The sequence below is a fragment of the Lytechinus variegatus genome, chromosome 5 (genome assembly GCF_018143015.1).
Source record: "Lytechinus variegatus isolate NC3 chromosome 5, Lvar_3.0, whole genome shotgun sequence".
Lineage (NCBI taxonomy): Eukaryota > Metazoa > Echinodermata > Echinoidea > Temnopleuroida > Toxopneustidae > Lytechinus > Lytechinus variegatus.
Window position 1 is genome coordinate 32,899,078 of NC_054744.1, and position 20,512 is coordinate 32,919,589.

Sequence of the window (20,512 nt, forward strand, 5' to 3'; positions counted from 1 at the left end):
TTTCAAATTGTATTTAAGGCTTTGCAAAGGAGGTGAGTGACATTTTGATAGAACTTTCAAGTTGATTTCAGGCGGTAATTCCTAACATTAAAGGACTATATGTTTATACTATCTGTCCTAAATTTGGGTTTTCGCAATGTATGTTTTACGATATGTCTTGTACAGTGATCATGTAGCGAGCTGACATGTTGTAAACTATGTCATGCATTGATTTATACATCATCTCTGCACGTCCAAACTGGAAACGTGTCTGAATAGGCGTCCAACCTCACCTACTAAACATGTTTTTTTGAAGGAACATTAAATCCTCCTCACAACACTATACGTGCAGCTATTTTATGAACCTTTTGTAATTTGATAGTTTGTCTTTGAAATGTTTCCGACCAAACAGAGGAACAGAAAATCCTTGCTCGCTTTATTACACTTATATATTTATCAGCAGTTTTTATAACTTTTTCCACATGTTCTGTCCATCTCAACTCCTCATCAATAGTAAGACCAAGGCACTTTGCCTCCTTAACAAAGGGCCTTAACTCTTTTTTTAGATAACTGTCGTTCAGTGTGACAGAAAAATCTTCCACTCCATTGAGAATCGATCGTGGTCCAATAAGCATCACAACTGTTCCGCTGACTGTAAGAGTTGTGTCGTCAGCATACATATCAACAATGCCATCATGAATACATTTTGGTAAACTTTTGATATAGATACAAAAAAAAGAAGTGGTTCAAGGATGGAGTCTTGTGGGACTCCCATTCTCACTTTGACGAATATGTAGTAATTCACGCGCTTTTTCAATACATTTACTATGTTCTAGAAACCGTCCCCGTTGCAATTTGGAAAACTCCCTGACATGCTTTGTAGTTCGACACGGTCTTGTCCGAGGAGACAAGTATCCAGGCCCACATGCCTACGTTTTAATGGATTAATTGTATGGAAGATACTGGAGGAACGTTAGAAAAAAAAAATGACATAAATTTGTATGACAAGTTCTTGCCTGATTTCACGATTTATAAAATATCCAATATGATCTTTTTGACCCCTAATGACCTTTGACCTCATCTTCACATGAGCTCACATGTGGTATTACCCAAGAATCATATGTACCAAGTGTGAACAAATGATAACAAGTTTAATGGACAAATCCACCCCTAGCAAAAAGCTGATGGGAATAAAAAGAGAAAAATCGAACAAACATAACACTGAAAATTTCTTCAAAATCGGATGATAAATAAGAATGTTATGACATGTTAAAGTTTCGCTTAATTTCACAAAACGGATGCACATCCTGGTCGGTATGCAAATGAGGAAACTGATATGGTTCAGTCAACTTGGTCCTTGTCAAATCTGTAAAAAAAGTAATATTGTATCATTCAAACAATAAAAAACAAAAGAAATAGTGAGTGATGGACATAATCGACTGACCCATTTGCATGACACTTTACATGAAATTTCAAGCGTTATTCTTGTTTGATTTTCTCTATTTATTCAAATCGACATTTTTCTAGGGTGGACTTGACCTTTAACAAAAGCTTGACCATTTGACCCTATCATCCTCAACAACATATGTGTGGTTTTACCCAAGGAATCGTTTCAAGCAAGTGTAAACACAATTGATGCAGAAATAAAGAATGAGAACAAGTTGAACAAAAAAATGATTATAAAATAATTGACACGACATATCATTTAACCTCATCATTCAGGTCACATGAAGCATTACACAAGGACCATATTTACCACGTATGAACTGGTGCGGAAGTAAAGAAATGAGAGCATGATGAAAAAAAAATTCTACATCTTTGTAACAAACTAACTGACCATCAGACTAACGGGAAAAGTGATTACTAGGTCTCTGTTGAAATCCGGTAAGGCAAAACAAAAATCAAAACCGATTAACCTTGATCTAAGTTGGGTGCATTCGTTGGGAACATAATTAACATGTTCAATGTGTTTGTGTTTTTTCCTACAGGCTTTATTCTTAGGATTGTGCGGAAATTCAAGATATTATGCTGAAATTGCTATTGACGATATAAAGCTCGTGGAAGGAGTGTGTGATACGTCAGGTACACAGTGTGGACTTGTCAGAGTATTATTTTGGTCGTTTTGAGCCAAGAATTCTGATCAGTAATATTCGTCACAGTAAGAAGACATCCATCATGTCCACTCGTTAAATAGACTTCAATAAAATCAAACGAGAGCAAGCGAGTTGAAATATCTCCCGCCTAACTAATTAAAGGCATAGTGGCACGCGGAGTCTAATGGCGCCCAACATCATGTGGAAACCTAGCGTTGATCATTATGTTAACTGTCAGCAAAATGCAGTGCCAAACAGCAGTCACTGTTCTAATTCCACACCCTCAGCTTTCTGCTTTCCTTTTAAAACCATTTGAAATACATCAATACCCTATTTTCATTTAGACTGCGTAGATAGTAGAAAACGCATTTAAACTTATAGAAATCTACATTCAGGACAAGATGTAGGTCTACAATCCTAGCTCGTTTGAAAATTAATTCCTGTATTTATTCCACCAACCGTTGTAATGTTCAGATCGAATCAATTTGCCATTTTCAATGAGAAAGTCTATGGAATATTTTTCAGACGATGTTCATCATGTACATGCTACATTCCTCTCATTTGAAGTTCGCAACAGTAGGGTAATGATGGAGTTCAGGGGTTCAGTAGAACCCATTGAACCCATATTGAAACTCTATCAGTCTGAAGAAATCAGTGGATTCATCTTAGAACAAAACTAAAGAACGAGGGTGCTTGTGTGTATTGTAGTTGATCAAAGAAGGGTACATAAAAAAAAGCGTTTCCTAACAAGATAGGCTTTTTAGAATCCGCGGTGTGTGTGAAACTGAATGGCTTGAGACGGCTCATAAATTGTGCCCGACCCCTTGTGTTTTAGGTACTACTCCCGAGCCCATCCCGTGGAATGCCGACTGTGATTTTGAGGAGGAAGAGATGTGTGGCTACACTATAGAGACTTACGGATATTTTCATTGGACCAGAAACAGAGCAGGAACAGGCTCTGAGGATACAGGGCCAGCAGTTGATCATACACTTGGAACAGAAGCAGGTAAATTGCCCTTTCACTAGTGTCCTTCATTTCAACCATTCATGCAAATTATGACTGGATTGATGCCTTTTGCACAAGGATTCATGTTTGTATTGTACTCATCATTCTTTGCCTATTCTTCTTTTTACCTGTATCATTTTTATGGTATCTTTTTTTTGTTTCCTTTCCACCTTTGTTTTCTTTATTTTTGTTGTTGTTGCTCTTTCTAATATTATGCGTATTCTCTTTTCTAACCCTTCACAACTATTCTTCTTTCCTTTTCCCCGTCCATGTCATCTCCTCGCTTTTAATCGTTATATTTACTTCTATTTTAAATACTTTGTTCATAATGTTCTTTATCTCCCTGTAGTGAATGACGCGTTTCCTTTATATATTTTTTTTTGAGGGAGGATTTTGGCATCCTCCTTTCGTCTCTTGCTATTTCTATTTTATCCATGATATTTGAATTGATAGCTACCCCCTATACTTTGGTTGCATTATCTTTGCACTAATTCTCAACGGACAAAACCATAATGTGATCGCTCAGTAAACAAGTTTCCTTCCACTCGCACGTAAGAATTTTCTAAAGCAAGGGTTGTTGTGAGGTGATAAGGTGATCTGCTTCGGGTCAGAGAATCACTATTGGAAAGCGTTAGTTGGCTGGGGATCGGTCCAGAATTAAAACTAAACAGGGTTGTAAAGAAGTTGTACAGTGAATTTTCTCGTGGCCACATTTATGTTGTCTTTGCATTGGCTACATTGTTTAGATAGCCTTTCTGGTCCCAGGACCTACAACAGCGTTTGAGAATAGATTGCTTGACGCGTACCTGTTCAGGTTTTTTAATATCCCTATCAATTTTACTTTCGTACTTGTAGGTCATTACGCTTATATCGAGACTTCCTTGCCTGCACGTCCTGGTGACCGGGCGACCCTCACAAGTTCTGTGCTCAGCAGCGGCAGCAACGACATATGCGTTCGTTTTTACTACCACGCTTATGGTGAGGACATTGGATTCCTCACGGTGAAATACGTCAGTATAGACTACTATAACAACGAGGTGTTATTCAGCGTGGCTCAGGATCAGGGGAATGAGTGGAGGCCAGCCAATGTAGACTTACCAGCCACCCTCACCGGCATGTCCAAATTCCAGGTATAATGGATTCTTACGACTGACATTACATGTCTAGTGATATTAATCTGCTTCACGTCAGAATAAAATATGAGTTTAGGAGGAACTTATTGTAAGCATACGAAATTACATTTTCAACTTTCATATACTCTCAAACCATTGGGGATATCGCGGAGAAATTTTAAAATAGCGTGTCTCTTTCTCGGACAATTGCGAGTTTTCGCTCGGGGAACTCGCTATTAATATTTCATAGAATATGTCGTTATAACTACATTCTCCAAATTTACTCGACCTCCAAATTGTATACAGAAGTGCTCAAAAGTTGGCAAACCCCACCAGAAAAAGAACACATCTAAAGTTCTGTCGTTTTCAGATATTAAATCGTGAAGTCAGGTGGTGAAATATTACAATCAAGAGTTTCTCTAGGCTACCCGAACATAGTAGTGCTGTTGTCTACATCCAATACTCGGCATAAAGAAGTGCATTATGCGGTGGGGTTCATTGACATTTGAGCACAAATTATATGACAATGACATTTTATAATTTTCAGGATGAGGTTTGATGTGCCTTGGAATATGTTCCATACAATGAAATGTTATGTTATTTTATTTGTGTCTTCATATTAATATTGTGTAGTTCTTTTAGCATGTGGCGTTGTAAAACGAAGTGGACATTCAGAAGAAAAAATGAGGGTACCGTTTCATGAAAGCTGTGAAAGTTTTACTGGTCTAATGTAGGCACAGACCTAATCCATGATTTCAGTAGTTTGAGGGGCACTTGTTCCTAACTGACCATGCTAACAGATGATGGATTTTTTTCTTACACATATCGAAAACTTGCATACAGTATACCGGACATATAAAAACATAGCAGACGACGTTTGCAGACCTCGCGATCCTCGTATGACCAGTGGTGCAGAATGTTCCATTGCGGCTTTATGGGGGAAATAGCATTACAGAGGGATAAAACGTCTTCACAAATAATGTTTCAGCGTTGATTCGCAATATTTTATGTCGATTTCATAAATTATCCTTACATTTAACATCATTTAAAGTGAAATGAATAAGCAAACTTAAATTTCAGACTTACCAATGCAGTGATCAGCTAGGATGCACCCCCGTATACATAATGGACCCGTCACAACATTCAGAAAAATATCCAATTCAGAGAATAAAATTGATTTTTGTTGGCAAAAATAATGGTATCTGATATATTTATATCCATAGTTCGGACTGACAAGGTATATATATTTATATATTCCTAATAAAACGTTCAGCACTGCAATGGAAAGAGCTAGAAAACCGCTGTGACTCGAACAACACACCGACGTACACAAACGCTCTGTCCAGCCCTATGTGTTGAATGCACGTCGAGTGTAGGTTTGCTCTTCGGACATCAGTATCACAAAGAAAATCTCCTCTGATTTGATGATAAAAGTGCACTATTTCCTTATTAACCAATCTCCATGGTTCTTTCATGAGTATTTGCCTTATAATGTGCCTTTATTATAATCTGGGCGGAAATTCTTGATACCATCACCCAACGATGTGACGACGGATGTAATCCACCCGGGTACTATAAAAATGTCCCACTAACCCATTATCCCAATACATATTCCTGACTATGGATGGTTTTTAGTGATTTTAATGTAATAAAGTGCCATATTTCCCACCAATTGAATGTAAAAAAAAATATGGTCATCTGATAGAAGAAGTTATTAACATTCATTTCAGGGGGGCGGAAATTCTATCTGAATCAACGCTTGTCCTTGATACACATTTGTTTGTGAAAAAGGGGTATGATGCAAGGGAATTCTGCGTGTTATAAGGGTGCGCGCGTGCAGCGAGGACCTTCTGTCCGCTAGTTTTCCATATGGCTTCGGGAGATTTTGCCTGATTCGTGGGTATGCAAACAATAGGAAGAAAGAATCCCTGTCAGATGTTGACTGAATGATTGTGTTTTTTTTTAAGATTGCAGCCTTTATAATCTATCATATCTTTAAATTTCAACTCTCATGATGGTGAAAATGCTCCTGATGATCATAGATTGATTACCTTGTAAGCTTAACAGTTAGAGAGGTCGGACTTGTTATCATGAATAATCCATTCTTCCCATCGTCTAGGCCTAAAGAAAAGATTATTCTTAAAGAGAGCACCAATGTAAAATTTTCTTATTTGGTTTGAAATACAGATCGCATTTGAAGGAAGAAAAGGTTCAAGTTACAAGGGAGACATCGCGATTGATGATATCAAGTTCTTGGCACAGCCATGCGCTGGTTTCCCGACAGAATCTAGATGTACATTCGAGCAGGGATCATCATTCTGCGGTTATCAAATCAATAAGATGTCAAATGGCATACCTTGGAAATGGTTTGATGCTCTGGCTTCTGATCCCACCCCACTAAATATGAGTGAGTACCATCTGTTAGTCTAGACCAACAAACGTGGAGGGCAGCAACAATACTGCAGGAATGTTGCTGCCTTCTACGTTTGTTGGCCTAGACCGTCATGAAGAAGAACCCAATATTTACACCGTATCATGATTGCGTGGACTGAATTAGTTCTTTTTAGGGATAATTACTTCCACTCCCCCCCCCAAAAAAAAAGTGTGCTGTGATAGTTTTACCCGCGATGTTCCTATGATTACCCCGCAAAATCATTCTCAGGTTTGTCATAAACTAGAAGAAGAATTGGATGTTTCTTTTGTTCGTCCTTTTTTCAATGATAGTCACGAGTTCATTCATGTATGTGGAGGGTTCTACGTTGAATATGGGCAGACAGGCCGTACTCTACTCACAAGTGCACAATCTTCAAGGAATGGACCACTGCCTGACCGCTGATTTCATCCTCACTGAGGACCCGAGTCAACAAATCACGATTGAGGTGATGGAGAAAGATACAGTCAGAAAGTACCAGATAGATACTCTCATCGGGGATATGGGTAATAGCTGGTTCCGTGGAAACTGGTCTATCCCATCGACGATGGTTTCAGTTCGTCCTTTCAAGGTAAAGTTACGATATGGGCATCGTGTTTCCGAACTTGAATAAAGCTACACATGTTAAATCTACTCTCAATATGATGGCGTCACAATTTAGTGGTGAATAAAATAGGATGGACGTGAATTTCTCTCTTTGAACGGTCCTCAATGTTGAGTTGAAGAGACTAATTTATTTCCATTTTTCAATTAAAATTAGTTGGAATATAAGAAAAGCACGGCATTCTGAAGTCGTGGCCGGTTTTGTGGTAAAATGAACATACGTGTATACCCTTAATGCCATTTAATATCGTACGTAGCAAAAATTCTGGCTCCCCATTCGTTCACAGTAAGAAAGGTGCACAGCCTGCAATGATTGATATACTGTATACGTCTCTAAAATGTATATATGCAAGTTTGTATCATAGTCGAATATGTAATCAATTACTGATTCTATGGGTGATCAAGTATGGCTCCTGACTCGAGTGGTCTGGAGGCTACATGTGACTTTGACACAAGCACAAGTTAATATTCAATCGGTGACGTACAAATGGGGCCACTTGCCCCCCCCCCCCCCCCCCCAAGAAAAAGAAAATCACGACCACGAAACATAAAATAGAAAGGGAAAGAGGGAAGTGGGAAATATCTATATTATGTTCCAAATATCATGTCAAAATATATCATGAAAACTGATTTTTGTAAAAATATCGACATTTTCGTTTGCTCGCAACTTTTAAGATAAATTATGCCCGATACAATAATCTGGCCCCTAAAATATTTTTGCTCATTACGCCACTGTCATTAATAGCCATCTTCTTATCATGTTTTAGATTAAGGTACCCACATTGCCAACGCTCATTGATTAAGCAAACTCAGTTTAGATTAGTAATGATTTTTTTTTAATACCATTATATCCTTTATTTTGTCAACACATTCAGATTGCTTTTACGGCTCGTCCTGGCTCAGCAGGGGTGATGGCTATTGACAATGTCATTGTTACATCACAGCTCGAAGCCTGTGCAAAATGTGAGATTTTTTTTTCTTTTGAAAGTTATTTTGATGTGTTTCATTTCATTTCATTACTTTCTCTCATTCATTATCTGAATTTGATGAGTTTGCGATTTCCAAGGATTGTTTTATATAACCTATCTTTTAATGCAAAATAATACAAAATATTTGTTGATAGACACAAATCGTGAGTTGCATATTATGTTTTGGATCGACTCGAGTTCCATAAGAGCATAAAACAAGGCATTAGATTTATCAGTGTACTTTGTATTCAGACTAATTTGTTTATAAACTACTGCATTAAATTGGTTCTGTTTTACACATGAACTTCATCTTCAAAAAAAACATTTTACCGATTGGAATTTTTTAGACAATGTTCCATGTGTCATGTTTGATATCAAATTCTTACATGTCCATGAAACTGTCTCACTGTCCATTGACTTACTTTATCATCACTGGAAACTTTTAAAGGGGGCGAACTGACCGTACTATGTTGTGTCTCATTGAATGTGAATAGTCTTAAAAACATACCTTTGAGATAATACAGAGGACAAATTATCCTATAATTTTATTTCTGTGAAGAAACAAATTAGAGAGGGAATGTATCCGTTTGATACTTGGTAACATATTCATTGCGATATGCATGTATTAAGCAGTTAATGAGTTTGTTATCATTCAAATGGGCTTATATCACCAGACCAGTCTGTACGCATTGTCGCATTATTGGTAATGAACATGGCCAGGTTTGAGTAGTTGAGGACTTGAGATGGAGCTATTAAAGGGGAAGTTCACCCTGACAAAAGGTTTACTGTAAAAACAGCAGAAATGATAATAAAAAAATATTGCCGAGGATTTGAAAAAATCCATCAAAGAAAAACTACTATTGAGTAGTTTTTTTTTTAATTATATGATAGTAAAATACTACGTTCGTTAACGCTAAATTACTTTTGACCTTGGTCATGTGACCTGAAACTTGCATAGGATGTTCGCTGATACTTGATTGCTCTTACATCCAAGTTATATTACCTGGATCCATGAACTTTCAAAGTTATGATGGCAATTCAACATATTCCCCCTACAAGGACAAAGTTCATTAACCCTTTATGAAATTTCACCTTGCTCATGTGGACTGAAACTAGCAAAGGATATTTGGTGATACTTGATTGCTCTTATGTCCAGGTTTCAGGGACTAGATCCATAATTATATGACGGCAATTCAGCTAATACCCAAACATGGCCAAAGTTCGTTGACCCAATAAGACATTTGACCTTGGTCGTGTGACTGGACAGGATGTTCAGTACTAAACCATTACTCTTATGCCCGAGTTTCATGAACTAGCTCCCTAAACATTCAAAGTTATAACATTTCAAAAACTTAACTTTGGTTAAGATTTCGATGTTGATTCCCCCAACAAGGTCTCAGTTCATTGACCCTAAATGACCTTTGACCTTGGTCATGTGACATGAAACTCCAGCAGGATGTTCAGCAATAATTGATTAACCTTATGTCTAAGTGTCATTAACTGGGTTCATATTTTTCTCTAAGTTATGATGACATTCCAAAAACGTAACCTTGGTTAAGATTTCAATGTTGACGACGCCGTCGACGGAAAAGCGGCGCCCATTATAGTCTCGCTCTGCTATGCAGGCGAGACAAAAATCAATGAAATGTCATTTTCTTAAATAATGTACCTTTTGTATATCAATAGACATATCATTTCACACCCGATCATGAAAAGAAAACAAAAAGTCATCAGGAACCATTACAAAAAAATAAATTCATGCATTTTATATTGCATAAACATAAAATGGGGAAGCTGCTCGTTTATGACGTTACAAATCCAAAACTTCAAATTCTAATAACTTCCATAATCTTATACCGATTTTCCTCAAACCTTCACAAATATATTTTATACTATTTTTTCTGCTATTTTTACGACAAACTTTTCTTCAGGGTGAACTTCCCCATTTAAGTTTGCTGGTTCGTTTGCCTTTAAGATACAGAAGGGGATTGTTCCTGGCTGCAGGTCCGAAAACTTGGATGGTTAGTTCCGGGCAATCCAGATGATATTCTTTTAGCGCATGTCAGGACACCACCACATTCCGGCTCAAAGGTTTTTCATTAATGTACTTGAATAATCATTTCGAGTATTGTCTAGGGCGTGCATAATGAATTTGTTTCCAATTTTCTAAGATCTGTTTTGGGGAGCCCCCTACTTGTTTTTTTATCGTGTGTGTGCCTTGAAAACGATCAATGCACGTATTGTTTTTTTGTTTTTTCTCTTCAAACATTACCCAGACATACCACCACCTACCAAACCTGCAACCACCACACCCTCTCCGACCACTACGTCACAGTCATCCACAAAACCGATGACTAAACCAATGAAAACTAATCCTACACAAAAGCCAGCAGGTAACAGCAAGCTAGGAATCATCATCGGGGTCACCATCGCCGTCGTAGTCGTCATCGGAATCGTTGTCATCGTCGCGGTTTGCAAGTTCAGCTCCGGATCGTCCATGCCATTCGGGGTCAGCTACAAGAACGAAAGATTAGATGAGATACCTTTCTCTGGAGTGACACCAAGAGGGGCGATAAATGCCCCTACTGATCCCACTGTGGTATTCACCGACCCCGTAGAAGCGAATGGATCAAGTAAAGCTTAATTGGAAATAAAACCATGCCATGGGCCCTCTTGAAAAAAACACAAACGGGAAAGTTTTAAGATAAATCAGACATAATTGGGTAATGGGTACATGAAAACACCAAAATTGATGGAAATATCAATGCTATTTCCAAAAGCGCCTTGTAGGAGTGAGTCAGATAAGAATTTAATGATTACCAATGCATGGGTACATGTCTGTATCTATCAATTACACATTGTTATTGATACATGAAAAGGTGAAACTATTCAGGCTTGCAAATATTGATTTATTACTTTGCAGGTATGCCTCATATTGGAGCATGATGACAAGAGTCCCTCGTCGTATCAATTATTGTATGTTACTGTATTTTAGCATGAGGTTTCCTGCTCAATAATAAGATAAGAAACTATGCTGAGAATCATTACAGTCTATACGGTTTTATTTTAATATCAATTCTTAACGTTTGAATGGTTTGATATCAAAAGAAAGTTCTTGAATCTTACAATTTCATAAAGTTTGAATTGATGTAAAAAAAAATGAAGACTTTATATTCTATATTAACTATCCAGTTACATGTAATTTGGTTAACAGTGACATGTTCTCGGCAGAGAAATACAGGTATCAGTACAATCATCATACTCACGAATTCTAGGCTCTATACCCATGTGGTATAAGTGTATGGTCCACTTAGCTCAAATTATAATACTGAACTATTCTATTTAAATGCGTCGTTTATTTTGTTTTATCGTTTCTTCCTGACAACAGAACCAGGCATTTGTTTTAGTGTCTTTTTTATGAAATTTAATAGCATGTTCCACACGAAAAATGGTGTGAAAATGACAGATTGGCTTTCATCGCTTGTCAGCGATCTTTTTTATTACAGAATGTGTAATACATATATCCTCGTTTGCTAAGTTCATGTATCATTAAAACGGTTTCAACGTTAAATGCGGATGTAAGATTATACTTAACCATGTTGAAAGATTAAAATTTGTCAAGCATCAAAACGTATCCACCAATGTTTAAGGTTGCATGTATTTTTCAATATGGAAATCTTATGACAATATAGGCAAATAATTTATTATCATTTTGTTTAAATTTTCCGTTTTGTGGGATGTGCGGTCTTTTTCTGTTTTTTTTTTTATATTTTCAAGTTTTATCGGATCGTATACCTATTCCCTATACATGCAGTCCTTTTAAAAATAAGAAAAATACAATCATCCGTAGTAATTCACATTCCAACCGTAAATGGGTTCTCCGAGCTGAAAACTATTGTATCTAAATTGAAGTAGTAAGAATTAAATTCAGTTAATTCAATTACAAACAATATTTTGTGACAATAGTTTTTATGCATTTCGTCATGTATATTAATTATATAATGTCATAATTCCCCAATTTACTTTGTCTTATGTTATTATTCATCAAAACAGTGATTATTTTATTTAACCATGCATGGATACAATAGAATAAGTTGCAGCCAGGAATATCTAATGTATCAAATCGGTTGTAAATCCAATATTTAATTTGTTGGAGGAAAAAGAGTTGAATAAACAAACAATATTTTTTAAAAATGCAAAAGAAGAGTGGATATGACGTCATCAATTTGCTCAACTTGCCCACTGACTGTCCTTGTAACTTGTCCCAATGTATTATTTGACTATTGAAACCATGGTCTAGACACCAAAATCACATCTCCCAGGTGGATGATATGAGCTATGTCAATTGAGTCGTTTTAACTCAATTTTTGGAAGTCATCTTTGATTTTGGACACACCAGACGACTGGCTATCATTGTAACTTGTCCCGATGTACTACTTCACCATTAAAACCATTGAATATAAGCCAAATTAAAGCCACTTAAGTTAATTATATGAAAATTGGATTTCTTAGCCTACGGCAGCCATTTTGGGCGCCATCTTGGATTTTGCTGGTACCCTGGAGAGCTAATATTCACTCTAATTTTATCAATAGATTCGTCTACCCCCTGGACCATGGAATATGAACTGAAGTAGGATTCTAGGGTGGATAATGAGTTATATGCGTATCAGTGAGTGGCGGCCATCTTGGACGCCATCTTGAAAATAATTATTTTCCCGTATGCAGATTTCGGTAGATATTTAGTATAATAATAATAATAATATTCCGCATTTATATAGCGCTTAATACATCGGAACGACGTCTCTTAGCGCTTTACAGACATATTATTAGTATGTTATTCCCAAGGTCAAATAATGCCAGAAACAGTTGAAAAAATACTTGTTGCAATTTGTTCCGGGTCAAACCATATATTGGCCCGTCTACTATAGATATGTTCATTTTATGGTGGGATTCTCTAACTTTTGAGCACCACTGTAAAAAACTATTGCATTTTCGACAGATGTACAAATATTACATTGCTATGATTGCTGGAGAGTTTATGAGCATAATGAAGAAAAACACTCAGGGAACGGTGGTATTGATTAAACCTTGATTGTGATTTACAGCTTGGCAATGTTACCGTGGTAAATAGTAATACCAATATGTTGCCATTATGCTTTATGCATATGAAAGTGAATGATAAAATCAGAGAATATAAGTAGACCTGCGTAAAATCAAATTACAAATTTATCTCGCATATCAAAAACAAGCCACAGATGACGTGCAAATCAAAACCTTTCTTTTTTAATTAAAAAAAATCATTTCAATTATATGAAATATTTCCGCTACAGATCGTACAGCAATGTACAGATCCAACGAATACTGGATAGGTTTGACCAGGCCCCCGAAGCTACCGCCATTTTGTTTAATCCATTAGAAGCTAAAATAAGCCCCCATTAATATTAATTTCGTACGATGCTCCCTCGTCAACTGTGGTTTTGTACGTGTATTAGACAATACGCACATCAGCGCAATGACAAAGGTCAACTTGGAAAATTCATTAATGTATTCATTTTGTTACGCGCTCGTGACGCGAAGGATTCAGCGAATCAAGCAAGCGCAAATCTGAGACGATACGTTGCGCTTTATAAAGTATCGATATCACAAGCGATATCACTTAAAAACAAAACAATGTTTTTATTGCGTCTTATAGGCCTATGCTAATTCTAAAAGGGAAGATGAAAAGAGTAGATCAAGTCGCGATTAGGTAAAAAGGTGGGGGTGGGGGTGGGGGCAAATCATGGTTATTACAATGATTGTATTCATTATCACTGGTTGAGTATGAATACTGAAAAAAAAATAACTTTTACCACTAAAAGAGCCATTTCTTGTTACAATTTTCGAGAAGTGAAAAAAAAATCTTCATGGATCCCCGTGCCTGCTTTCTTCTGGCGTCCGTTTCATAATGAATTACACTGAGCTATTTAAACATCGCTATTATTGTGATAACCGTGGGAACCTTGATTATGATTGGTATTCGTAGTTACCATACTTGTAACTCATGATGAAACGGGCCCCAGTTTATCATGTTCAATATGTTTCCTGTCTCCTTTATTCTCCAGCATTTCTTACTCTGTTTTTTTTTCATTTAATCATTTTAACATGTTGTTTTGTGCCGCCTTTCTCCTACATATGAAGAGCTCACTTTTAAAAGGGGTTAGGTCTATTTTTAATCAAATTTGATATTTATGTCTTAATTGATTTTTAGTAGCTCTGTAAGATGATACCATATAGAAAAGTTGAAATTCCCATAAAAAAGTGAACTAAAAAAAGAAAATTCACTTTTTTTCAAAAGGGGTTAGGTCCATACATAATTTTTCTGGAAAATAATATCTTAAAAAAATATGAAGAAAAATTCAAGATAAGTAGATTTCTTTTATACCCAATTTTAAATTTCTAATGGTAGGGTATCATGAAAATTCATTTTCGCATAAGAATATTGCAATATGGGAGAATAAAAAAATGATTTTCTTGGAGTGGCCCTAGCCCCTTTTGCAACTTAACTTTTCATATATTTCCTTATTTTCCCACTTGTTATCTGTCTCCTGGTTTCCAAAAATCTCGTCTTATTTCTCTTCCACCCCTTTTGTGCCTACTTCCAACATCAGCTCTCTCACCACTCCCTCTAAATTATCTCTTCATAATTATGTGCCCCTCCATTTTTTTCTCATCTCTTTTCGACCCACTTCTCATCACTCTTTCCCTCTCTCGATCTCATTTTGAATTTTGCCAATTCCAAATCCCTTTCATTTTAGCTCTGTACAAATACTATATGAACACAAATGAAAGACATGAAGGAATTCTCTGGTTAGTGGTGAATTTTATTAATTATCCAGAAAAAAAATCACATTATCAGAGGATTAAGCTTTACCTTTTTCTTAAGCGTATGTTAATAGAAATTTGTTTTTGTATGCTGGGGGGGGGGCACAATTACCCCTACTGTTTGAAGCACTGAAAAGTGCCTTTTTATGCAAGAAAATGCCCCCTCACGAACGTGTACTGTGTCCCTTTCACCTGATGAGAACCTGTTTTAGGTAATACCAATTAGTGCTCTTCCTTATATGCAATTTTTTACCCAAAAATGCCCCCCCCCCGTGTTCTGTGCCCTTCCATCTGAGGGCCCGTTTCACATGTTACAAAGTGCCCCCTCGCCTTCTTGGAAAGTGCCCTTTCTTGAATCACTGCCCCCTTTTACCAAAGAAAAGTGCTCCTAAAGAACTTGTTCTGTGCCCCTTTCACCTGAGAAGGATCTGGTCACCATGACAAGTGCCCTTTGAAACAAGAAAACAATATTTTCATTTCTATAATATACTTCTGAAGGAAATCCTTTGTGCATTAAGTTTAATAATTCATGTGAGTGGAGTATATAAGCAGTTTCGTACAGATGGAGGGGAGAGGGGCTTGAAGGACTCTTGCCCATAGGCGGCGGAAGCGGGGGATAGGGGGACCTGTCCCCCTAAATTTGAGGTGGGGGACAGACCCCCTAATTTTTAGTTGAGAATCTTTTTTTTTGCTCATCAATTTTTTTTTCCTGCGTCCCCCTAAATTCAGGTAGACCCCCCCTTAATATTGTTGTGGCCCCCCTAAAATTGTGGTTGACAACCTTTTTTTTGCTGGAAATTTTTGTGGTCTCTTAAGATTTAGGTGGATAAATTCAGGTGGACCCCCTAAATTTGTTGCCTTCCGCCGCCAATGCTCTGCCCCCCCCCCCCAAGAAAAAAAAATCACGACTAAGAAAAAAAAAGAAAAAGGAAAGCAAAGGGTGAAATATATCATTTTGAGTATTTTGTCAAAATCTATAACAAAATTGGATATTTGTTTTTAAAATGTCGAAATTTTGCTCGCTCGCAACTTTTAAAAAATTTCACATAAAACAGCATTTTCCCTGTGCCCCCCCCCCCCACTTTCATCTTCAATCCGCCGCTCCTATTTGTATGTTTATAGCTTCTCTTTTTGGAACCAGTTTTAATAAAAATCAATAAGAAATTTCATACGTCATGAATTTGGGTTTTGATAATTTTTTTTTAAATTGGACTTGGAAAAAAAACCTTTTCCATCTTCATCACGTGGTTCCCAAGTCTTCAATGTTGACTTGTTGGATTTCTTGAATGAAAACATCTGTTACACCAGTCCTGCAGATTGAAAAAATAATCAATTAAATTGTCATGATTTATAACACATAAATGTTTTAAGAAAAGTGAGACTATGCATATATATATTTCTTCAACACATAACATAGGAAATCTTACTTCTAATTATAAACTTGTACTTCTATAAAGCATATCACTTAAACATGTTCTCCGCAGTTTACATACCACTCTCCATTCTAACTACATGTATACTTTGAAAAAATGTCAGAGATTTCTTTTAAATATCAATATATAAATTAACATATGTAAATTATATGAATTGTAAGAATTAAAGTTGATATGTTTTGTTGCACAGAATATTTTGATCTGTAATTATAAACGACACTAACTATAATCTAAAAACAAAATTGAAATGGGTTTTTCAAAGGCAGGTCTATTTGTTGCCAAAAAAAATGTGAACAACCTCCATTATCAAAAATAATCACTAACTAACTCACTCACTCCTATAACTGCTGTAGTTTGTATTTCTCTTTGTGGTCCAGTCACTGTTCTATTAGGCCTACTTCACCAATTATTTATCATCATCAATCACCTCCATGGAAATTGTCAAACTGCATCATCCTATTAGACAAAATGTAAAACAAAAAAAATCATAAATCTACAAATATGAAATATGAATATCACACTAATAAAACAATAAAATGAATTTTATGAAATGTAACTCATGAAAAATAAATATTGCTCTGTTCATAAACAAATAGGAAATAAAAAGGCAATTTAATTACTAGTAGATCAAGGACATGACCTTGTTTTATAAATTTGCCCAAGGTACATAACTTTTGACATTGGTTCTACTTTAGACTCGAGAGCCTGTATATTTAAGAAGTGTATATTCAGTACAGATCCTACCTCTTTGTGACTCAGGTTATTTTTATTTAATGTAAACATGGTTAACATTCAATGCATGTAATGTATCTGTAATTTTGAATGGGTTAGTTTAACTTTTATACCTGGATGAGAATCTGCGAAATGATGCATGCACTTATGATCATCATCTTGAACCATATAGGTAGACCTCTATACTGTTTTTCTTGTCCTTCAAACTCAACCTGTTTTTCTTGTTCTTCAAACTCAACCTGTTTGTGAAAGAAAAGAGAGTACAATAATAAGCAGTGATATTTTTCATGGCCGTATGTATAGGGGAGGGATTTGGGTAAGAGCTGAAATGTGAAAAACCTTCATCAAAAAAAGAATTGCATGACATCCTTCAATTTTATTTTAGAAAATGCACAAAACGGCCATAGGTAATATTGGTTACTTCTGGCCCTCACTTTCTGAATTTTAGGTTTCTCTAATTTTTTTCACATGTCAGCCCCCCCCCCCCCAATAAAAAGAAACCTCTGCATCTTTTCATTTCCGAATCTTACATGTATTTCATTTGACTTTAACATAATTTAATCTCATGCACTAGGTCTAGATCTATTTGTAAGAAAGTATAGATCTAGTCCAAGACTCAGAGCTGTGCAACAGCATTCGCGTATCTAAATTACTCGTAGGTCTAGATCTAGATAGTAACGATGGACTCTCGATCTATCTAGACCTACAAAGTAAAGATTTGGTTCTAAACCGAGATATAGGCCTATATGGATTTGATGTCCGACTCTGACTTTTCTTCCAGGCTAAAAGTTTAAACTTCATTGCCATTATTGACCAAGATTAGATCTAGTCCTTGGTCCACTGACACGCATAGGCATAGGCCTACTCGTACACGTAAATGGAGTCGTTTAGGCCCAGACCTAGATCTAGGCCTAAATTACAGACCTAGATCATAAGCCCTGGGGGTAAGTGTCGCGGGTTGGGAAAGTATAATTTAGATGACTAGATTTGAATAAGGTTGGCCTAGTCTTAGAAAGCATCGATGAATAAAAGTAAAGTACCGTAACGGCATAAGTCTAAAATAATAAGCAACACAAGATCCTCTGTTAACCAAGTTAGAAATTAGATCTAACGTTAGGCCTATCTATTGATAATAAGACAAACATGCAGAGCTGCAGCATATTATTTCTTAGACAGAAATAACCGTCATTTCTGGGGATTTATTCAACAACTTTTGACATTTTACTACGTTCAGCGGAACAACCAAAATAGAGAGACTGAAGCTTTTGGTCTAGTTATTTCTAAGACAGAGTCTAACTATATTTATAAATAACAATAAGTTAAAATGGGTGGGGGCTTAATGCAGAAGCCTGAAGTTATGCAAAATAAATTTGATATCTGAAACCGAAAGTGAGGATTGACACAATGACAGGCAATATATCTTCATCCACACTCCACTTCATAGTTTATTCCTGACTGGGTCTCGATCTACTGAAGATAGATGCAGATCTCCCTCTAGATCTAACGTTACAGTGTACAAAAAGAAGCTTCATTCTTCTTGTTTTAATCAATCGTGGGTTGGTCCTTGTTAATTGGAGGTGAACCAAACCGGCCCGAATTTCTCTCGATGCCCAATCGGCTAGGAGCCCGTACAAAATACATGATGTGGTTAACACAGCGGCATAACCGCAACACTGCAAGCAACCTACAGGCTGCACTGGGCGACGATGACAATCTAACTTCAATTTCAAAGACCAAATTCTGCTTTCCTTTAAAGGAGAAATATATTGATTATGAATGTGGTCTTATTATATATCAATGGAAAGGTAATGATGTGGGGATCATCAGTGGGTCATTCAAAAATACCGAAAATAATACAAAAAGGTGAAAATCGCCGATTGAAAAACGCTAAAATGCCCCTCCGAAATATGCCTCGCATCGGTCTCTGAATTGACTGGAATTTGATGACGTCACTGTCTGTACGAGAGGCGTGATTGGCTCTCCCACGTGAAGCTCCACTTGCATGCAAAACCTGTTGCGTGGGTACGTTTTCTCCACACTGTCACTGAATACTTCTGTCACGAAATGAAAGAAAACCCAGAATTTTATCTAGATTTGGATTTTCAAATTGATGATTTTAAAGATGAAGAGAATGATGATGAAGTGAACAACACAGTGAGGTAGTTGGAGGTAAATAATGGGGGAACAATGCCGATGATTATGATGAAAATTCAACTTGCCTGACGATCACAAGTAAAGTCATGTACATGCCGATTCGCTACCAACTCATGCAGCTGCTGCTACAAGTGGTAGCTATACGTACACCGCGCGGGCCAAATTAAATCCATGAAAATGAATAACCACATCCAGAGAGAGTCTATCATAAGAAGGAAAATAATGATATAACTGTACTTACAAACAAGTGAATAATCCGAATTAACCTAGCTGAAAGCAAATCAACTCAGCGAATAGCAGCAGACGATATGCACCGACGATAAACTTCATGTGGCTGGGATAGATTGTCACTCGTTCTGTTAGATGTAATTTGTAACTCATTAATTTGACAAAATTACGAATCTCGGGGAATTATTTATATATATAAAAATATAGTAACATCTCTTATTATTTTTTGTATTACGATAAGACCTCTTTTGAAGGAAAACGTGAGATAAACTAAAATTACTTTTAAATCCCCCCCCCCAACATGCGTAGCTTGTATGTCATTGCAAACAAACCATCGCAAACATGCACGTATTCCTTCCTTGCTGATTGAGAGCTGTGCAAAACGTGCATAGATCTATTCTCTCAGTCTCAGCCAATGCAAGGCGAGCAAACAATACGGCATGTGTTGTTGTGATGGTTTGTTTACGATCACATAATGCTACGCATGATGGGATGATCTTTTACATCTAATTTTAATTTACCTCAACGTTTTCCTTCAAAACAGGTTTTATCGTAATTCAAAAAATGATAAGAGATGTTACTATATTTTTATATAGAATAATAATTCCCCGAGTTTCGTAATTTTGTCAAATTAATGAGATAAAAGTTACATCTAACAGAACGAGTGACAATCTATCCAGCCGGATGAAGTTTATCGTCAGTGCATCATATCGTCTGGTACTATTCGTTGAGTTGATTTGCCTTCAGGTTCGGATTATTCACTTGTTTGTAAGTACAGTTATATCATTTTCCTTCTTATGATAGACTGTCTGGATGTGGTTATTCATGTTCAGCATGAATTCAATTTGGCCCGAGCGGTGTAGCTAGCACTTCCAGCAGCATGAATTGGTAGCGAATCGGTATGTACATTAC

At 36.6% G+C, this 20,512-nt stretch overlaps 1 protein-coding gene and 1 long non-coding RNA gene across 2 annotated transcripts in view; one reads left to right on the top strand and one right to left on the bottom strand.

Annotated features, from left to right (window-relative positions):
- Window positions 1–12,144, top strand: part of LOC121415954 (MAM and LDL-receptor class A domain-containing protein 1-like) — a 30,228-nt gene extending 18,084 nt beyond the window's left edge. The window contains exons 12-18 of the mRNA XM_041609364.1: window positions 1,968–2,061; window positions 2,908–3,078; window positions 3,934–4,208; window positions 6,378–6,597; window positions 6,915–7,192; window positions 8,100–8,187; window positions 10,469–12,144. Coding sequence (XP_041465298.1) covers window positions 1,968–2,061; window positions 2,908–3,078; window positions 3,934–4,208; window positions 6,378–6,597; window positions 6,915–7,192; window positions 8,100–8,187; window positions 10,469–10,836 — 1,494 coding nt within the window. The 3' untranslated portion in view covers window positions 10,837–12,144. The remainder of the gene's footprint in view (window positions 1–1,967; window positions 2,062–2,907; window positions 3,079–3,933; window positions 4,209–6,377; window positions 6,598–6,914; window positions 7,193–8,099; window positions 8,188–10,468) is intronic.
- A 4,179-nt stretch (window positions 12,145–16,323) lies between these two features.
- On the bottom strand, window positions 16,324–17,341 carry LOC121414900. The gene is made up of 3 exons (XR_005969927.1): window positions 17,332–17,341; window positions 16,823–16,942; window positions 16,324–16,363 (listed from the first exon to the last, which is right to left on the bottom strand). It is a non-coding gene; the product is annotated as an uncharacterized LOC121414900 (long non-coding RNA).
- Between the last annotated feature and the right edge of the window lie 3,171 nt (window positions 17,342–20,512).